The sequence below is a fragment of the Rhinolophus sinicus genome, chromosome 16 (assembly GCF_057876585.1).
Source record: "Rhinolophus sinicus isolate RSI-liver-muscle chromosome 16, RSI-T2T, whole genome shotgun sequence".
NCBI classification, from domain to species: domain Eukaryota; kingdom Metazoa; phylum Chordata; class Mammalia; order Chiroptera; family Rhinolophidae; genus Rhinolophus; species Rhinolophus sinicus.
The window spans coordinates 132906414-132929070 of record NC_142516.1 but is presented as its reverse complement, the minus strand read 5'-3'; the positions used below and the strand labels follow the sequence as shown (position 1 = coordinate 132929070).

The following is a 22657-nucleotide window of genomic DNA, read 5'->3' as shown; positions in this document are numbered from 1 at the left end:
TTGACCCTAAGTGAAGGAGAGAGGAAGAGAAAACTGCATAGAAGCAGTCTAGGATTCACAAAGTTTAAGAAAGGCCCATGCAATGAAACAAAAGTTCATCAAAACTGTTGGGGTGTCCTCAAGCCAGAGTTTGCTGTCGGAGGAGTCCTGAGTCCCAGGAATGTCTGCCTTCTACATCTCTATCAAGTTCCATCATTGGTTGGGAGCTTACCATGGCAAGTATGGCCTTGACAAAAATGAATTGATGCATTTCAGGAGCAGTACCTCAGACCCTTCATGCTCATTGTAGTAGGAGGTCTGCAATGTACATTCCAGTGGCTGCCACACATAGCACTCTATTTATGCACACACTTATCTGATTCCGAGGTGTCCAACTTTTAGAAATGTCTATAGGCCTTGTCAGTGCAGCAGGGTATTTTTCCAATGTCAATGTACCTCAGAGATTAGTTTTACATTCAACATGAAAACTAGCAAACCTATTCTATAGAGACTGGTTGGGGAGGGGGTGGAGGAGAGCATTAGCCAAATCAGTGACCACAACCCTGTCAAAGGCTGCTTAAGAAGGTCGTTCATCATGGGAACTGTAACAGGCCTACATCTCGCCACAACTGGCACAACCTTTGTTTGTGGTAGGGAAATCAGTGCTCACCAAACATTCCATGAGTTCTCTTGATGTTTTCCAGTCCCTTTGAAGTTAGATTTGGGACCATGTGACTAGATTGGGCCAATGGAACATGAGAATAAGTTACTTGTGTCACTGCCAGTTAGAGATAGTTAGTGGGCAGGTATGAATTTTCCACACTTTTTTCAGTTTTGTTGGCAACTGTGGAGTCATGTGCTGAGAATACAGAGCCACAGGACTGAAGAAACCTGGATAACTAGCCATCAAATGGAGGACAAACTCTGCTGCCCAGGAAAATTGCCATCCATCAGAGATGAGGTAAGTTATGCATCAGAATCCATCTAAATTGTGTCCAGCTAAAGCTAAGGCATTGGGGGAAGCATTAGTATGGATCATCCCAAGTACTGTAGGTGAGATAATCCTCCCTGGGAACTTGTCCTGGTTTCTCATTGTATTCTGAAGATGCAAGCATGCTCTGTATGTTTCCCTTTGGTGGTCCACATGTGAGTACACTGCACAACCTGAGCTCTACCTGTTTAAGTAGGCCTCTTCCTTTTCCCAGGAATTCAAAGAATGACCTTGCATAACACACTCAGGAACAGGTACAAACACCAACAAGAATTATCTTGGCAATCTGTGTCCAGTTCTAGGAATTTAGGTAGGCATGTGCACTCAGATAAAACATTGATCTCTATATAGGTATATTTAAGTTCGTAGCAATAAGGAGTATTTTACATCAAAAGGACAACCAGCAGTATCAGAGAAATATCCTATTGAATCTGAATTTCTAGTATTAGTGCTTCAGAATGAGTATTTTGGAAACTCTCCCCAAGTAGTAGTAATGCACACAGTTAGTTATGAAGTACTTGTATGCAATAAAAAGAGATGGAAGTCAAGGGTGAGTAACACCAACATTTAAAGACAAATAAGTGGATGGTAACAAAGCAAATTATCAGAGACAGATACACAACTGGCAATCAGAAGAGATGGAAATTTTCAGAAATGAAAGAAGAAGCAACTTTCAAATGAGGAATAATCAAATATCAACTAAGAAAGGGAGAAAAAACAAGAACTGAAAGGAATTTATAGAACTTTACACTGCATAGGTTAAGTGTTGATTTTGCCAGAGTAATTTCAGAAAACTGCCAGGGAGCAAAGACTATCTGCAGTTAAGCAATGAGGAAATGGTTTTACATTTTGATTTCTGAGAACTTACATCTATTATTAAATAATAATTTCATACCAGAGTATACCTGCATAACAGCACAGATTTTCACTGATACAGAATTTCTAAGCTCTATGTTTCCAAATTAGGAATAAGAATCCTCAAAATATTACACAACTACATGATTTCCAAATTTTCACTAGCCTTTTACACAATTTGTATGTAATTATGAGTAACAGAGAAGTTTTCTTACAAGATGCAAAACATTTTACTTTAGCAACATCCTCATTTTTGCAGAATCTATCTCCCTTTACAATTTTAAAGGCAAAAAGATTTTTCTGTAAGACATCTCTATCTTTGAAACTTTCTTTGCTCCTCACTTCTTTCTACAATTTCAGCATAAGCGTCAGTGAAAGTAGAAATGCTGCTTTATAAGAAGTCCCAAACTCACCCTGACCCAGAGCTGCTTAAATATTTCACTTATCTTAGGCTTTCATAAGTTTGGTAATCACAATGACTGTTAAATATCTGCCCCACATGATGGTCCTCAGATCTCCCAGCTCATCAGCATTTAAAAAGCCCTAAAGGCAGAGTAAAGTTATCCTTAGACAACAGACTCCATACCCTTGTCATTTTTTGGTGGTGTAACAATAGTGCCTCCTAGCAGCTTCTCCACTCTCCATAACAGAAAGCACATCTGAAATACACATTCTTTGCTTCCTACAGGTGTGGCTCCTAGGCTCTGCCAACCCATGCCAAACATCCTAGGGACCAGCAATTGGGTATTCTTGTCCAGGGTGAGTTGGAGATAGATTAGAGCCATGACAGAAATGCACCTCAAATAAGGTATTGAAAAGGAAAAAATAGAAGTTGAGATACCTACAAGGACAGTGGTGTGCTCATGAATATTACACAGCTATCTCTCTGGAAAAAAAATAAGATCTGGACTTACAGGTTTATCGGTTTCAGTGAAGGCTGATTTCAAGCGGCTACTTGATATTTTTAGAGGCAGAGTTGGGAAGAGACATGAGTAGCACACCACAATATAGTAATTTCACCATACAAATCCAATAGCCATAACCTCAAGAACAATGCTAAGAGTAAAATACAGGTTTCACAATTAGGTTTGCAAACTTGTTGCAACAATGTTGCTAACATTTTTTGATATCAGAGAGATTATTCATTATGAATTTGTACCATTTGGACAAACAGTTAACCAAGTTTACTATTTGGAAGTGCTGAAAGCCTATATGAAAAACTTAAGACGACCTGAACTTTTCGCCAACAATTCATGGCTCTTGAATCACGACAATGCACCAGCTCACACGGTACTGTCTGTGAGGGAGTTTTTAGCCAGTAAACCAATAACTGTATTGGAATACCCTCCCTTCTCACCTAATATGGACCCCAATGACTTATTTCTTTACCCGAAGATACTAGAAATATTGAAAGGAAGACATTTTGATGACATTCAAGACATCAAGGGTAAACGGATGACAGCTCTGACGGCCATTCCAGAAAGAGAGTTCCAAAATTGCTTTGAAGTGTGGACTAGATGTTGGCATTGGTTCATAGCTTCCCAAGGGGTGTCCCTTGAAGGTGACTATAGTGATATTCAGCAATGGGCATGTAGCACTTTTTCTAGGATCAGTTTGCGAGTTTAATTGTCAGACCTTATATAATAAAATTAATGATTGGTTTTGAGTATTAGTTTTTAATATATTTAAATTGATATAATGTTTTTAATAATGGCTGTTTAACAACTGACTCACAAAGCTTCTGAATTTTCAAAAATGTTATTGTGGTAAAAACACTTAACATGAGATCTACCCTCCTAACAAACTTTAAGTGCACACTACACTATTGTGAACTACAGGTGCAGAGTTGTACAGAAGATGTCTAGAGCTTATCCATCCTACTTAACTGAAACTTTATGCCCATTGATTAGCAACTCCCTATTTCTCCCCTGCTCTCAGCCCCTGGAAACCACCATTTTACTCTTTAATTGTATGAATTTGACTATTTCAGATACCTCATATAAGTGGAATGGTGGAATTTCTTCTTTTTTAAGGCTGCACAGTATTCCCTTGAATGCATATACCACATTTTATTTATGCACTCATCTGTTGATGTATATTTAAATTGTCTCCACATTTTGACTATTGTGACTAAACACAGGATGCCAATATCTCTTTGAGATCCTGAACTCAATATTTTTTAATATATACCCAGAATTTCGGGATTGTTGGATCATATGATAGTTCTATTTTTAATTTTTTTTGAGGAACTGCCATACTTTTTTCCATAACATCTGTACCATTTTGCATTCCCACCAATAATATACAATGGTTGTAATTTCTCCACATCCTAACCAACACTGCTTTCATTTCTGATAAGAGCAAAATTTATAATAGTTTAATGATCAGCTCTTACAAGCTGATATGAACTGCCTTCCAGCTCCTCACCACTCTAAGTCAGCTAGTGAATACGCAGATACAGGTTCAGTGGGGCCTGAACTGTATAAAACTTGATGAACTCTCTAAGGAAAAGAATATAAAATTAGGCCCATGACTTTGAAAAGAACCTATGCAAGCAAGTGGCCCTGAAGCTTTTGCCTCCTTAGCTTCGTGATAAGTGTACTCTTCGTAACAAGTATCTCAACACACTCCAGAGGGTGTGCTGTTTTCAAAACGGAGAAGCAGTGTAACAAGAGGAGGACTGCAAGCAGAGCCTATCTGAGTAAATGTCACTGGGACAAGTCACGGGCCACCTAGGATCTCTGCAGGGAAAGAGGAAGCTCAGAATGAAGGAGGGAGATTCAGGTCAACCTAAAGAGGAGAAAGGAAAAGGGGTACTCTTTATCCTTGAGTCATGAGGCTGAACTGGTAGGCCCTCTTGGTTTCATGGGATGAGGATGTTAGGCTGCTTTCACCTGACTCAGAGCCTTTCCTTGATTCAAATTGGAATAGATAGGGTGAAAGTGGAGACTGAAAATACAGTGAAGACACCACACATAATTCAGTTGATTCAGGTGCAGATGATTTATTATTTCATAACCTAAACCTCCAGTAGTGACACCAGTGGTGAGGAAGAAATTATGTTTTTTTTTTCCTTTTTGGTTTAGGGTCAGTTTCTGATAATTTATTTGGTACGATCCTCTCTCCAGGCCAAGGTTGTTAGAGACTGCCACTGTAAGAGAAAGCAAAACAAAAACAAAAACAAAAAACACAAACAAAATACCAGTGTTACTTTTTTGGTTTTCCCTGAGCTAACATATTTCTAACACAAGTCATTTAAAAGACATGTGTCATCGAAAGGAAAGGATCAAGGAAATGAAAACTAGTTCCAGAAAAAACAATTATTTGTTACCTCAACCGCAAATAGTTTTGTAATAGATGTGGCCTTCTAAAATATTCTGTTTATTTATCCATGTTTGGTTAACTATTTAAGTCAATGAAGCAAATTGCCTTGACATTTCCATTCTAAGTACATGAACTGATTTTAATTTAGAAAGAGGAAAAAATCATCATGATTCTAAGTACAATCACATTTTATAAAACACAAAAACACCAACATACATGCACACACACACACACACACACACACACACACACTGTACATCTATATACTGAAATATTTTAACAAAGATCATACTAGGTGCTAAGGTTAATGATGATGATGATTTCATTCTTTTGCATACCTATATTCTTTAGATGAATGTTTATTACTTATTACTTCTGTAATAAGAAGCAGAATGGTTCAGACATTCACATACACAATTTATTGAATGAATTAAGAGAGGAGAGTCAAGGCAAGAGTTGGGCATTCCAAGGTCTCTGGATGGAAAAGGATCTTAATGTCATTGAAATCTAAAATTACCCTTCAGAATTATGAAAAATGAAACCAGTTAAGCATCAAATAAAATTAAAATGTTTGTTGTAAACTTAAGTACAAAACTGAAAATGACAAAATACTTCTGGAACCAAGATAAATAATGCTTAAAAAACAGGAATTTATTAACAAGGGGTTAATGAATCTAAAAATCCCCTTATAACAGAAAAAATCAGTGGAATGAAAGAGGGAAGAAGGTAAAAATATACGAAGCACTCCTCATACTAAAGGGAGTCTCAAAAATACCTCTAATTCTGTGTGGTTATATTGTATATTTTGTACTTCTATGCCATCTTCTTTATAGAAATAGCTCATTACTAAATGACATAGTTGAAAATAAAAAAAAAATTCAATAGGATAGTAAAATAAACGTAAAATTTAAGATATGCTATGTCTGAGAAAGTATACCACACACATGTCCAAATGACTAAAAACAAAACCTTACGAATTTACAACTTGATACAAATGGATTGATGGTGATCATTACAACTAGGTGATGTGGCAATAGCTATCAATAAACGACAAGAGTCTACATATTTATGCTTTGATCTACCTCTCTCTAGGGATTTATCCTGAGGCTATAATTGGACAATTGCTCCAAAGTGTGTAACCAAATAAGGATATTATTTAGAGGGTATTTGTAACAATGAAAAACTGGAAGTCGTCTAAATATTCATATGAACGGATTTTTCATTTTTTAGATTGAAAACTATATGTCACAAAAGAATGATATAGGCCTATATTTTAAGATATGAAAAGTTGTCCCTAATAGTCTCTAAGTTGAAAAAAAAGGATAGGTTTTACTTAGAAAACCATTTTAAAACTATGCATCTATATGATTAATGGAAATTATCTTTGGGTATTGTAATTATGAGAAATGTATCCTTAATTCATATATCTACTAAGGTATCTTAGATATTTTAATAAATATTGATATTACATTAAAAATTCAAAAGACACATTTTGAAAATAAAATGCTGTGTATTTTAATTCATTATTAGTTTAATACTAATACTAAAATTTACCTGGCTACCCCTATTTTCCTTTCGTATGAATTTCAGAATCTTTTTCTCAATTCTCTCTACCCATGTACTCAAAAAGTATTTTGATTGAGTTTATGTTAACTATACAGAAACTTACATATACATAAATTACTGATTGTGGAAAAGAAGAGCATAAGCTTTAAAATTAAAAGTTCAAAAGAGGGAGAAGTAGAGACAGTCATCTTCAAGTTAAATGGAAAAAAAAAGAAAAGTATTTTAGATAATCAGACTCAAAATTCATAGGAAATTTCCTTTGTCATAATTCTAGGAATACTCATTGAGTTAATTATAAAGTAAATATAAAATTTAAATATGACAGGTATAGTATTTTTTAAAATGAAAATATAAGTTACAAATTTAACTGAAACCTAATAGTTTAGAAGATCCTAAACTGCTGAATGGTAATAAAAAGTATACTGGACTAATGTATATTCCCACCTGCAATGTGTGAGAGTCCTAGTTGCTTGATATTCTCACCAACCATTGATGTCAGTTATTTCAATCTGAGCACAGGGGACCCTCATTCTTATTTCAGATCGTGTTTTTCTGATGAGTAATGATGTTGAGTAATTTCATGTTTTGAGCTTCTTTGATATCATCTTTTGAGAAGTATCTCTTCAAATATTTTGCCTACTAGGTTCTCCCACCTTTTGTTATTGATTCATAGATATTCTGTATACATTCTGAATATGAGTCCTTCATTGGAAATATGTTTATGAAAACTTTCCCCCACATTGGGGCATTTCTTTTTCCTTTTATATGGAAGTCTTTTGGGAAGCAAAACTTCTTACATTTTTAAAAATTTTATATTGTGGTAAAAAAACTTAAATGATGTCTACTTTCTTAACAAATTTTTAAGTGCACAACACTGTATTGTTAACAATAGGGGCGATGTTGTCCAGCAGATCTCTAGAACTTATTCATATCGCATAATTGAGACTTTATTCTCATTGATTAACAACACTCCCATCTTCCCCTAACCCCGGTCTGAGGCAACCACCATTCTACTCTCTGATTCCATGAGTTTCACCTTTTTAGATACCTCATATAAGTAAAATCATGCAGTTATTTGTCCTTCTGTAACTGGCATATTTCCCTTAGCGTAATGTCCTCGAGTTTCATCTATGTTATCACATATGCAGGATCCATCTTTCTTATGGCTGAACAACATTCCACTGCATGTATATACCACATTTTTTTATCCATTCATCTGTTGATGGACATTTACTTTCTATCTACATCTTGAATATTTTAAATAGTGCTATAATGAACATGGGAATGCTAATGTAGCTTTCAGATCTTGATTTCAACTTTTTTAATAAAAAAATATCCAGAAGTGGAATTACTAGACCATACAATAGTTCTATTTTTAATGTTTTTAAAGAATCTTCACCAGCTTTGCATAGTAGGTGCAGTATTTTGCATCCCACAAACAGCACAAAATGGGTCCAATTTCTTCACATCCTTGCCAACAGTTGTTGACTTTTGGTTTTTTTGATAACAGCAATTTGCATTTCCTTGGTTGTTAGTAACACTGACCATCTTTTCATATACTTGTTGGTCATTATTGTGACATTTTGGGAGAAGTATCTAGTCAAGTCTTTTAACCCATTTTTAAATCAGGTTATCAGTTTTGGGGGATTGACAGTAGGAGTTCCTTACATATTTTGACAATTAACCCTTTACTTGATACATAGTTCACAAACATTTTCTCCCATTCTTTAAGTTTCCTTTCAATCTATTGAATATTTCTCCTGCTGTGCAGAAGCTTTTTAGTTTGACATAGTACCACTTGTCTATTTTTTGCTTTTGTTACCTGTACTTTTGGTGGCAATCCAAAAACATCATTCCCAAGACCAATGTAATGAGGTTTTTCCTCTGTGTTTTCTTCCATGAGTTTTACAGTTTCAGGTCTTACATTTAAGTTTTTAATCCATTTTGCATTGAGTTTTGTGTATGGTTTTAGGTAAGGGTCCAATTTCAGAATTCTTTTGTATGTGGATATTCAGTTTTCCCAACACCGTGTGTTAAAGAGACTATCCTTCCCCATTGTGTATCCTTGGCTCCCTTCCCAAAGGTCAGTTGACCGTATATGTGTGGGTTGATTTCTGGGCTCTCCATTCTGCTCCATTGGTCTTTATCGTCTTTATACCAGCACCACACTCCACAGGTGCTTTGCATCTAAAATTTTGAATTTATTGATTCTAAGTTGTTGCTAGTAGCCTCCTTTCTTCTAATGCCCAAAAGATCAAAAACATGCCATGTTAATATCTGATATTGACCATTTAAATCCTTTCTCTTTTTATTTTGAACTATTAGCTAATTTTTAAACAATTACATTAATCTTTACAAAGAATCAGCTTTTGTCTTCGATTAATTGTTGATTTTTCTTTTCATTTATTTCTGCTCTTTCCTTAATTATTTCTTTCCATCCACTGTCTTGAGGGCATTGAGTGCTTTTTATACCTTTTTGATACAGATTATAAGGGGAATAAAAAACACATTTGATCATTCTCTGTCCTGTGATAGGGATTTCATTGTGATTAAAGGGATTAAATTGCTGCCTAAAAAGCAGAGAAATGCCGAATTTTTGTAGAACCTAAACCAGTCTGCCTTGACAGTAGTGTTAGGATGGTACTGTGCATACTTAATAGTGCTTTTCTTAAAATTTGAATTCCTAGTTGGAATTCTCTCATTTCAGACATGTATCTTAACATCTGTTACACGAAGATCATAGTCAGTGTGCAACTTTGTACCATAAGGATGAAGAGAGAACTTGAAAAATCATCTTGGATGCTATTGAAATATTCTCTCTTTTTATAAAATTTTATCCATCATTTTCTAAGGGAAATTTTTATATACTACTAATACAGATGAAATATCTAATTTTATAAAATGTTATGTTTGATTATTTCATAGTCTGATCTCTAAATTTACCTACCCAGATGAAGATGTAGTAAAATAAATGAAAACTACCAGGCTTGACATCTCATTAAGAGTAAGTTTAGTCTGAGATAATAGTATAAGTATATATGGCATCCTTTACAACATCAGTCCCCTTTCAATGTAGCAGTAAAATGTCATCAAGATGTAAGTGCTCCTTCCCAATGCTCAAAAAAAAAGCCATAATATCCAAATTGGGAATGAAGAAGTTAAATTATCACTCTTTGCAGATGACATGATGCTATATATAGAAAACCCTAAAGACTCCACCAAAAAGCTATTAGAAACAATCAACGAATATAGTAAAGTTGCCGGCTACAAAATCAACGCACAAAAGTCCATTGCCTTCCTATATACTAACAATGAAATCTCAGAAAAAGAAATACAAAAAACAATTCCTGTTGCAATTGCAGCAAAAAGAATAAAATACCTAGGAATAAACTTAACCAAGGATGTGAAAGACCTATATGCTGAAAACTATAAGACATTTTTGAAAGAAATTGAAGAAGACACAAAGAAATGGAAAGACATTCCGTGCTCATGGATTGGAAGAATCAACATAGTTAAAATGGCCATATTACCCAAAGCAATATACAGATTCAATGCAATCCCCATCAAAATCCAAATGGCATATTTTAAAGAAATAGAACAAAAAATCATCAGATTTGTTTGGAACCACAAAAGACCCCAAATAGCCAAAGCAATCTTAAGAAAAAAGAACAATAATGGAGGTATCACACTTCCTGACTTTGGCTTGTACTACAGGGCCACAATAATCAAAACAGCATGGTATTGGCAGAAAAACAGACACAGCCCAATGGAATAGAATTGAGAACCCAGAAATAAAACCACATAAATATGGACAGATAATTTTTGACAAAGAAGCTAAAAACATACAATGGAGCAAAGACAGCCTCTTCAATAAATGGTGCTGGGAGAATTGGATAGCCACGTGCAAAAGAATGAAACTGGACTGTGATTTGTCACCATGTACCAAAGTTAATTCAAAATGGATCAAAGACTTAAGCATAAGACCTGACACAATAAACTGCATAGAAGAAAACATAGGTACTAAACTTATGGATCTTGGGTTCAAAGAGCATTTTATGAACTTGACTCCAAAGGCAATGGAAGTAAAAGCTAAAATAAACGAATGGGACTATATGAAACTTAAAAGCTTCTGCACAGCAAAAGAAACCATCAACAAAATAAAGAGGCCACCAACTGAATGGGAGAAGATTTTTGCAAACAGTGCCTCCGATAAGGGGCTAGTATCCAGAATATACAAGGAACTCATGCAACTCAACAACAAAAAAACAAACAACCCAATTGAAAAATGGGCAGAGGACTTGAAGAGACATTTCTCCAAAGAGGACATACAAATGGCAAATACACATATGAAAAAATGCTCAACATCACTAATCATCAGAGAAATGCAAATAAAAACCACAATGAGATATCACCTCACCCCAGTCAGAATGGCTATCAACAACAAGACAAATAGTAACAAATGTTGGAGAGGCTGTGGAGAAAAAGGAACCCTCATACACTGTTGGTGGGAATGCAGACTGGTGCAGCCGCCGTGGAAGGCAGTGTGGAGGTTCCTCAAAAAATTACAAATAGAATTGCCATATGACCCAGCAATCCCTCTCCTGGGTATCTACCCAAAAAATCTGAAAACATTTAGAGATAAAGACACGTGTGCTCCAATGTTCATTGCAGCTTTGTTTACGGTGGCCAAGACATGGAAACAACCAAAATGTCCTTCGATAGATGAATGGATAAAGAAGTTGTGGTATATATACACAATGGAATACTATTCGGCGGTAAGAAAAGATGATATAGGAACATTTGTGACAACATGGATGGATCTTGAGAGAGTAATGCTGAGCGAAATAAGTCAGACAGAAAAAGCAGAGAACCACGTGATTTCACTGATATGTGGTATATAAACCAAAAACAACAAAAGAACAAGACAAACAAATGAGAAACAGAAACTCATAGACACAGACAATAGTTTAGTGGTTGCCAGAGGGTAAGGGGGGTGGGGGGGTGGGGGGTGGGAGATGAGGGTAAGGGGGATCAAATATATGGTGATGGAAGGAGAACTGATTCTGGGTGGTGAACACACAAGGAATTTATAGATGATGTAATACAGAATTGTACACCTGAACTCTATGTAACTTTACTAACAATTTAACAATTGTCACCCCAATAAACTTTAATTAAAAGAAAAAGAAAAAAAAGCCGTAATTTATGTACTTATAAATGTTAGTGAGGGTGCACAAAAGTCATTTCTTTAGTGTAGGTTAGAAAAGAGAGGGTGAGATAATCATGAAACCAATTTGTTAAGTATTATAAAATAACGTACAATTAGAACTATGAAGAATATTATGAACAAATATTTTGGTCTCAATTTAACAATTCTTCAGTGTTCCTAAACAATAATCAAAACTTACAATGCAAAATGATTAATCACATTGTTCTACACGTACCTTGTACTGGGGGATAACTTGCTGTTACTGCTGCTTTCTTCTGACACAGATCTATAAAATTGATAAAGATTATTTTAAAGTGGGGAAATTTTAAAATCTTAAACAATTCACTGACTATTTGAATCAGGAATGTTTTTCAAAGAATACTGTAATAACTATGTATAGTGCCAGGTGGGTACTAGACTGATCAGGGGGGATCACTACATAATTTATATAAATGTCTAATCACTATGCTGTACGCCTGAAATTAATATAAAATAATATTGAATGTCAACTAGAATTGAAAAAAGTACATTTTGATATACAAAAAAGAAACAGAGTGATTCATTAAGTGAAATAAAATATCTCCTTCCCACAAAATAAAATAATACAAACGTAACAGATACTGTTTCAATATAGAACAAATGCCATCAGCCACCTTGCTTTGTTGATTAACTCCTCCACTCCTTATTTTACATTTATTCAAACATTTGTGTTAAAAGCCCATATCTGTACAGATAGGTCCCATGATTCTATGATATCCCTAACTCCTCAAGTCAAATTAAGCCAAAACCATTAACAAGCTGTCAACATTTTGTGTTAAATTTTCAATATATTTCTACATATTTCTTTCTTCCTCTTATAATACATACTCATGTATTCTCTTCTTGTCAATTCTTGGAAGATAAAATGAGAGATAAATACCTCTGTGGAAAATACAGCAAGTTATGAATAAGGGTCTCAATAATGATGTTTATTTGTGTAACTGATTGCAGATAATATGGTGATTTCACTTATTAATTTGGTGTACCCTAAAGTTTATGACACATTGGAAAGCTATTATCTCCCATTTTATAGAGTTATAGAGAATAATTTTAAGAACATAAAGATTAAATCACTTGCTCAAGAGATCATACATTTTACATGTAAGATTGAGGAAGTAAAACCAAGTTTTCTGAGGCTACAAGTAATTCTGTCCCCATTTCATGATGTCTCCTAGTCTGATATTATGAACTATACGTGTAATTTCTAGGTAAGAAATAACTTTACAAATTAATAGTACCAATATTTAGTTTCCTAAATAACATGGAGGCAGGTTCATAGACATTATCTCTAGGTGAGAGACTTGCTCTTAATAGAGTTGCTTACCACTGGTCTGAGACTTTGTATGTAAAAAATTTACTTTTTGAAAGTGCCCTAGAAATATAATGTTACCTATTCTCATGAAGCTTGTGGACATTATAACTATTTAGACAGGGTCAGTGAATTAAGATGATGAATAAACCACAATACCCAAGGCACTCATATGTCCTTGTGAAGTGATACTAATGGTAAAGTGAATGGTTTTAGTAATGAGTAAAATTAGAAAAAAATCTATCGGACACCAAACCGGTTTGAAATGTATCCCTGGTCCTCTCCTCATATTGCTTTACCTATAATCTTAGATTACTCCTGATGAAACCTGAATACTTTTTTCCTTGGCTTATTTAATAAGAGTAAAATTTATGTATATGCATGTGTGTGTGTGTGTGTGTGTGTGTGTGTGTGTGTGTGTGTATACCTCTCACTTTCAGTTTCACCTCTGCAGCATCGCTTTCTTGTTTTACCCTGCTTTATTAAAACAGCAGCAGTAATGATGAGCACAACAGGTAAAGAAATGTAGAAAATGAGTTGAAATCGGTGTTTTGGAGGAGTCGTAGACCTTTCCTCCAAAAGACTTTTACCTGGAATGGAAAATATGCATTTAAAATTATGTCTGAGATTTCGTTACCCAAACGAAAAGATGAAGAGGGTATCATTACCAACACTTCTCCCAAACACAAAACGGTTCATTCATATATATTATGAATACATAAAATTAAAAAAAAACCACTAATGTATAAAATGAACTGTTACTAGTGCTTTAGTGATGATTTTGAGTTTTCAACCTTCCACCACATGGTGATGTCTTTGAGTAAAGGTAATATTCTTTCATGAAGCACATGTTTAATACTCGCAAACATCTCTTCAGTTCCCTTCTGATACAGCTTCTCCAAAGTTCAAACATGTGTATCACAGAGATTATTGGGATTGTACCTATATGTGAGAATTGAACCCAGGGAATGTGGCATTCAATTTCTCTTACATTACTACAACTTTTTTTCTCAAAACTGAAAATGAGCAGTCACTAAATAACTTATGTAACTGAGTTCTTTAATCAAATGTGTAGCAATAGGAAATTATTAAAAGGAAGGTCTCTTGGATCATTTTACGGAATGCATGGCTAAACCTGGAATTAACCCATTTTTGACTAACGAGTGCTAATATCTACATTTCCCTCCAGTTCCTATTCATTCTCAACAGACATCTGTATTCATTCCTGAGCATCTAATCTATGTGGCTTTCAGGTCCACTTCTTTGTATACTAGCCACCCTGACGGATTTACACTACGTCAAGTTCTGCTTTCTGCACAGTTTGTTGGCTTGCTCCTTTTACTTGATAAGGAATACCATTCTATCTCTTCTTTGCCAGTCAGAACAATGGAGGAGCTGACTGGCAGAGGAGCCACTCTCCAGCTCTAGTTGACAATGATAACTGTGTCTCAATATACTCCTCTTATGACTGCCCTGGAACCTTTCCTTTTTTCCCCATAAGGTTTTTCAAGTGAGGTCAAGATAGAAAGTTCAACACTTGTTGTTTGTCTGCTCTGTGCATATGGTTGGGGTTCCGGTATTACTGGGATAAGGATTACAGTTACATTTGTAATCAGAAAGCTGCTGAATCAGAGGAAGAGACCAGCTTCTCTGGCTATATACTGCACAACAATTCTCAGCCACTTGTATAGTCTTTGGGTAATCAATGATACCACATGATTATTTGAAGATGAATATAATATATTTCCAGGTGGCCTCAAGAAGCATAAATAGGATTTCTAGGCACCAGAAAAATGGGTCTTACTTCCCTCCCCTACACTGTCTAGTTTTAATAAGCATTACAAATAACAGCCAAGAAAAAATATTTTTCTTCTAACTTTCCTTTCAGTTTCGTGGTTGTCATTGAATTAATTACTCTGGGTCTCCATTTTCCAATGGTTAAAACTAGTCCCCAATAATCTGCCTAAAAGTTTCTTCTACTTCATTCCAAAAATGCCTTGGGGAATCATCCAGGCATTTAATTATTCATGGCTTTTCACTTCCTCCCTTTTATTATCTCAAACTATCTTAACCTTTATTATTCAGTGGTTTAATTGTCAGATCAGACTCCCCAAAACCTGTATCTTACTCATCCCAAACTTTATAGTCAAACATCGGGTAGAGAAAAAAGGACGTTTCCCTGGAGGAGCCTGAATCCATCAGCTGCAGTTCCCAAAGGTTTCCCTTCTTCACCCCCCAACTCCCATTCAAATCTATTTCAGAAAAATCAGATGAGAGTTTTAAGTAAGCAGAAACAACATTTCTCATGAATGAAGCTATCTCAGTTTTATATTGTTAAAAATACAGCTTACGTTTGGTGCAGCCGTTATGGGAAGCAGTGTGAAGGTTTTTTAAAAAATTAAGAATAGAATTATCATATGACCCAGCAATTCCTCTCCTGGGTATATACCCAAAAAGTCTGAAAACATTTATCCATAAAGATATATGTGCTCCAATGTTCATTACAGCTTTATTTATAGTGGCCAAGACATGGAAACAACCAAAGTGTCCTTCTATAGATGATAAGATAAAGAAGACGTGGTATATATAAACAATGTAATACTATTCTGCCAAAGGAAAATATGAAATAGTGTAATTTGCAACAATATGGATGGATCTTGAGATTATTATCCTAACCAAATAAGTCAGACAGAAAAAGTCGAGAACCATGTGACTTGACTCATATGTGGGATATAAAACACAAAGGAACAAAGGAACAAGACAAACAGAAACAAAAACGCATAGACATAGACAATAGTTTAGTGGTTACCAGAGGGGAAGGGGGAAGCGGTGGTAGATGAGGGTAAACAGGGTGAAATATATGGTGATGGAAGAACTGACTTTGGGTAGTGAACACACAATGTGATATATAGATGATGTATTGCAGAATTGTACACTTGAAACCTATGCAACTTTACTAACCATTGTCACCCCAATAAACTTTAATAAAAACAAAAACAAAAAACAAAAATCACAGCTTGAATGATTACCTAGTTTCTCTAACCAACTATCCCACCATGAATCAACGAATTCCCGGTTTATTTAAAATAATCTATGCATACAGATATATCCTGCCAAAAACATTTTATAGGGAGGAACACCTGGTAGCTTTCTGCTGACAAATACTATTAAAGTGTGTGATGGTTAATTTTATATGTAAACTTGACAGGGCTACATGTGCCCAGATATTTAGTCAAATATTATTCTGGGTATTTCTGTGAGGGTGTTTTGGAGTGACATTAACATTTAAATCATTAGACTGAGTGAAATAGATTGCCTTCTCTAATATGTGTAGGCCTCATCCAATCAGCTAGAGGTCTTAATAAAACAAATATGCTGACCTTCCAGAGAATAAGAGAAGATTCTTCCTGTCTGGGGGACTGGACCTGAGACATTGGCTTTTCTTGGGTCTCAAATCTGCTGGCCTTTGGACTGGAACTATACTATTAGATCTCCTAGGGCTCCGAGCATTCCAACTGACCCTGCAGATTTGGGATCTGTCAGCCTCCATAATCACATGAGCGAATTCATTATAATCTCTCTCTCTCTCTCTTTCTCTCTGTCTCTCTCTCTCTACACACACACACACACACACACACACACACACACACACACACACACACACACCTTATTGGTCCTGTTTTGCTGGAGAACCCTGACTGATACAGATTTTGGTACTGAAAATTAGGGTGCTGGCGTAACAAATGCCTAAAAATGTGGAAAGGGCTTTGGAACTGGCTAATGGATAGAAGCTGGAGGAATTTTGAGGTGCATTTTAGAAAAATCCTAGATTACTGTGAAGGGACTGTTGGTAAAAATATGAAAATATGAACATTAAAAGTGATTCTGGTAAGGGCTCAGAAAGAAAAGAGGAGAACTGGAGAGAATGTCTGCATTTTCTTAGAGAATAACAGATAATCATAAACAGAGTGTTGTAGAAATCTGTACATTAAAAGTGCATCTGGTGAGATTTCAGACAAAAAAGGAATATGTAATTAGACAAAGAAGAAAAAGTTATTGGCATTAAAAAATGGCAACAAAGTTGGCTCAACTGTGATCTAGTGTTACTTGAAAGATAGAATTTGTAAACCATGAAACAGGATAATTAGCTGAGAAAATTTTTAAGTAAAATGTTGAAGGTGCAACCCAAGTCCTCCTAACTGCTTAAAGTAAAATTTGAGAGGAAAGAGTTGAATTGAAGAACTTGCAGCTTTATTTACTATGGTCAAGACATGGAAACAAACAAAGTGTCCTTTGATAAATGATTGGATAAAGATGTATATATACACAATGGAATACTACTTTGCCATAATAAAACATGAAATACTGTCATTTGCAACAACATGGATGGATCTTGAGATTATTATGCTAAGCGAAATAAATCACACAGAAAAGTTGAGAACAATATGACTTCACTCATATGTGGGATATAAAACTGAAAGCAACAAAGAAACAAGACAAACAAAAAAAACAAAAACTCATAGACGTAGACAACAGTTTAGTGGTTACCTAAAGGGAAGGGGGAGGAGGAGGAGGTAGAAGAGAGTCAAGGAGGTCAAGTATACGGTGATGGAAGGATAACTGACTCTGGGTGGTGAACACACAATGCAATATACAGATGAGGTATTATAGAATTGTACATTTGAAATCTATGTAATTTTACTATCCATTGTCACCCCAATAAATTTAATTTTAAAAAAGTAAGTGTTAAGTACAGAAGTACCAGTAGTTAAAGATTTGGAGAATACTCAACCTATTCATGTTGCAAAAAAAATGAGAAAACCTGTTCTGAAGAGAATATCAAAGGTGTGGCTCAAATCATGTGATTAAGAGATTATGCACATGAACCGTCTCAGCAGCCATCTCAGCAGAAGCCAGGAATAGATTATATCAAATAAGATTATAGGATAAGATTATAAAGATAAGATTATATTAGAAGAATTGCATCCAGGTTGGACCAAAGAGAACAAGATAGGACAATAGAGCTATTTGGCTGCCAACCTGCTTTATCTTTCAAGAAAAGAGAAGAATGACCCCAAAGATGACACAGATATCATCAGGGCTTCTGGAATTTCTACTTTAAAAATGACTAATATTGAATATATTTTGGATAAGAAAATAATAACATACATGTATAATTATATGCTATATGTCTCCTCTTTGGTTTCAGATGGTGAGGCCCCCTTATTAGTTCCACCCAGCCAGGCTTCCCCAGCCCAAGGCCTCAGAGGTGGGACCTCTATCCAGAGCCAAAGGGGTGGAGTAGGCTATCTGGGGAAAGGCACATCAAAACCACAATGAGATATCAACTCACACCTGTCACAATAGCTATTAACAAAAAGACAAAAAGTAACAAGCGTCAAGGAGGATGTAGAGAAAGGGAACACTCATACACTTTTGGTTGGAATATAAAATGGCACAGCCACTATAAAAAACAGTAGGAAGTTTCCTCAAAAAATTAAAAAGAGAACCACCGTATCATGCAGCAATTCCACTTCTGGGTATTTATCCCAAGGAAAAAAAATGCTATTTTGAAAAGATATATGCAACCCTATGTTCATTACAGCATTATTTACAATAGTCAAGATATGGAAGCAGTAAGTGTCCCTCTCAAGATATGGAAGCAGTAAGTGTCTCTCTCTCTCTCTCTCTCTCTCTCTCTCTCTCTCCCCCTCTCCCCCCCCCCGTGTGTGTGTGTGTGTGTGTGTGTGTGTAATGGAATACTACTCATACATTACAATGGAATAAAAAATAAGGAAATCTTTCCATTTGTATCAACATGGATGGACCTAGGGGGTATTATGCTAAGTGAAATAAGTCAGATAGAGAAAGACAAATACTTATTTCACTTATATGTGGAATCTGAAAAAACAAAACAAACAAACAAAACAAATCAGAAACACACTCATAGATAGAGGAAACAAACTGGTAGTTACCACAGAGAGGAGAGATTGGGGGGTTAAATAGGTGAAGGGGATTAAAAGATATAAAGTTGTAGCTATAAAATAAATAAATCAAGGGGATGTAAAGTACAGTATAGATAATAAAGTCAGTAATATTGTAATAATTATGTATAGTGATAGATGGTAACTACACCTATTTTGTGGTTCATTTTGGAAAGTTTTTGAATTCTGAATCACTATGATGTACACCTGAAACTAATAATATATTATAGTCAATTATACATACATCAATAAAAATGGATATTTTATATATAGATAGTCTATATAATGAATTTAAATATGCAAAGGAACTAATTGACAGATACCGGTCTACCACTAGAAGCCTATAGAAACAAAGTGAATGAACATTTTTGGAGAGCTGTAAAATAATTTCTACAAGTCTAAAAATCTGCTATGTCTAGTAAATAAAACCTCAAATAGCCCATGCTCAAATGTGTTTGTTGAGAAGATACTTAGCTTGATGCCATCACAATGGACTGATATCAGAATTTAGTAAATATGGGCTGGATATGAGTAGAGCTTCAAGTCAAAATGAATTTTATATTTGATTCTATTTGTTTTGCTATTACTTAAAAGAAGGATGTCTTAAACATTGCAATGAAACAGAAAGAGCCAAAAATATATTGACTGTATCAATAGACAGGAAAAAGCATGTCATTATTTTTTATTAAATATAGGGTATGTCTTTAATTATTCCTATTATATTTATATTCTTCTTTTAAAACATCTTACATTTATGTATCTCAAAAATATACAATAAGTATCCAGTAAAAAGTTTGTAAAAAGAGTAAAATAAATTGTTGTATCAGAGGATACATTATAAAATATTTTCATTGTAAAATATTGTTACATTTTTGCTCACAGATATTATTTATTTAATTGCTTGTATAAACTACTATCAATCGACACTGTTCACTAGTTCTATTGTATTTTTGTTTAAATAATAGCTTTTATGTAGTAACATAAAAGTGAACAATCACAATAATGTACAATTTCAAATAAATATCTATTTTTCTATATATTTATAAGACAGCAATAATACATGTGTATAATAATGTTAATTTATTATGCTTTTTTCCTTCCTTTGTTCTGATACACAGTATGATATAGCTTTGTTAACTCTCTAGAAATTTGGTCACCCTAGGTATAACACCCCCAAGCTATCCAAGCTACAAGCGTCTGCCCAGGAGTTTCATTACTTATTTGCCCCAAAAGGAAAGGGAGTAAGAGTGGACAGCCCTCTTCTGCTCCTAGGTTATTCTAGGTGGGCACCAATACATTCTGGAACAGGGAGTATCCCCCAACTCTTCCCAGTCTCATCCATGCCAGCTTGATCTCGATCTCTATATATTGCTTAGGAGCCCTGGCCGTTGGTGGTGGGATGGGGAGTGAGAGTTGGGGTTGGAAAGGGATCTAGAAGAGGAAATTTCAAAAGATTAAATTGGAGCCCTTACAATGCAGGAGAAAGTAATAAAAGACAGCCTGAAAGATTCTAGTGGCATTCATATCACAATGACTACTAACACTATTTTAAACCAGAAATATATGAGACAATCTAAAGTGAACTATTTAAATTAACCGGTCAAATTATATGCCCTGGAATTTCTACTTTTAAAAGTGCCTAATGTTGGGTATGTTTTGTGTTAGTAAATGATGTCAATATTGATATAGAAAGAACAGTACAAACTTATACTAAGATTTTTAAAAACCTTACAAAGAAAATAAAACCATGTTTGTTGAAATAAGTGTTTTCCAATCTAGCTTGTAACCTATACTTTAATTTACTCTCTTACATATTATCTTTTATTAATAAAAATTTAAAGACACTAACTTGTTTTAATTTTGTGTCCGTCATCAATACTTCCAAATTCTTTTTTCATTGCTTTGCAATGAGGAGGAGCAAATCCTTTGTCACAATGGCAATGGTTGAAATTGTTGCAAATCTGGAATAATCAAAATAGAACAATTTTTTAACAAAGATTGTTTTCAATAGAGATCAATTAATATTATATATTTATTCAACAGATAATTTATTCCAGAGAATTTACCCAGTCTAGAGAATTTATCTTAAATTGACAAATTCAACAAACTTCCACAAATTTTCTCTTGAAATTGTCTATACTTTAGTAAGTTCATCTAGCTTCTGTTGCCAAATCAGTCATTTTAAATTGTTTCAACTCTCCCCACAGCCAAACCCAAATACTGGCATTTACCAGTAATACGCTACTAATTATCATCCACTCAACTTCACAAAACTGCTCAGACTCTAAATTAACAAGCAAGACTAGCATGAAAATTTTAATAACCTTTATTTACCAGTTTCTGTCTTCTCTCTATAAAAATAAGATGATGTTGGTTATATGGTAACACATGGTACTTACAGAACATCCACCCCACATATTTACCAAACTTTTTATGCATCCAGTATCACCTTAAATGTTTCTACTTTATATTCTCTAATAAATAGTTTGGCAAGATTTCTGAAGAAAATAAGATTAAAGTTATAAATTATAGACTGTTAAATGATACCAAGCAGTATGAAAATGATTTTAAAAATCATTCAAGTGATTTTTTTTCAACTTCCAGTATCATTTATTTTTCCTAGAATCTGGATACAATTAACTGTAGCAAGACAGTTCTCAAGACTATTTAAGCCTCATTTTAGGTTCTTTAAACTACCTCAGTATTTGCAAATATGAGAATTCACATTCTAATAACTGGAAAACTAAAATTTGACATAACAAATTTACTCAATATTGATGTGACTACAAAAAATTTTATATGCAACATGTGGACTTTACTATTACAGAATTTGCCTTTATAAACTAGCTTACACATAAACAAAGTTACTCTTTGTTTATCTGTCCTAACTTATGAAGTGTTGCACCAACAGACCCTCTCCCATAGCTTTTAAATATGTAAACAGATAATTCTTCCCCAAAGTTCCCACCTAGAAAAAAAGTTAACCCATAATTATCAAATCCTAAAGTTTCAGCAGATATAACACCAGAAATAGGTTATGGGCAACTCTTCAGTCTTTTACCTAAGTAGTACTATAGGAAGTTACAGTGTTGAGGAAAAGAACACACATGTTTCTCATTAAACTTTATGTTAACGGGTCTCAAAATTTTGTCACAGATTTTTGGTCAACTTGTTTCCATTAAAAAGTATTGATTGTAAAAACTAATAACTTAAAAACTGCCATACACACAAACAAAACGAATGGTCCTCAAAACATTCTCCTTTCCTTCTGAAGGTTTTACGATGCACTGTAATCATTAACCAGTCTTTTACTATTAAACTTAAATGGCCATTTGAGACAAACAGTTCTGAGACCTTTCTTCCACCACTGATTAAGACTGGGGTGGCAGGTATTGGGGATG

At 34.7% G+C, this 22657-nt stretch overlaps 1 protein-coding gene across 1 annotated transcript in view; it reads right to left on the bottom strand.

Annotated features, from left to right (window-relative positions):
* Positions 1-4813: 4813 nt before the first annotated feature.
* LOC109452814 (disintegrin and metalloproteinase domain-containing protein 5-like) overlaps positions 4814-22657 on the bottom strand; it is an 87709-nt gene continuing 69865 nt past the window's right edge. The window contains exons 13-16 of the mRNA XM_088793567.1: positions 21106-21217; positions 13700-13862; positions 12160-12210; positions 4814-4976 (exon numbers count right to left, since the gene is read on the bottom strand). Coding sequence (XP_088649693.1) covers positions 4964-4976; positions 12160-12210; positions 13700-13862; positions 21106-21217 — 339 coding nt within the window. The 3' untranslated portion in view covers positions 4814-4963. The remainder of the gene's footprint in view (positions 4977-12159; positions 12211-13699; positions 13863-21105; positions 21218-22657) is intronic.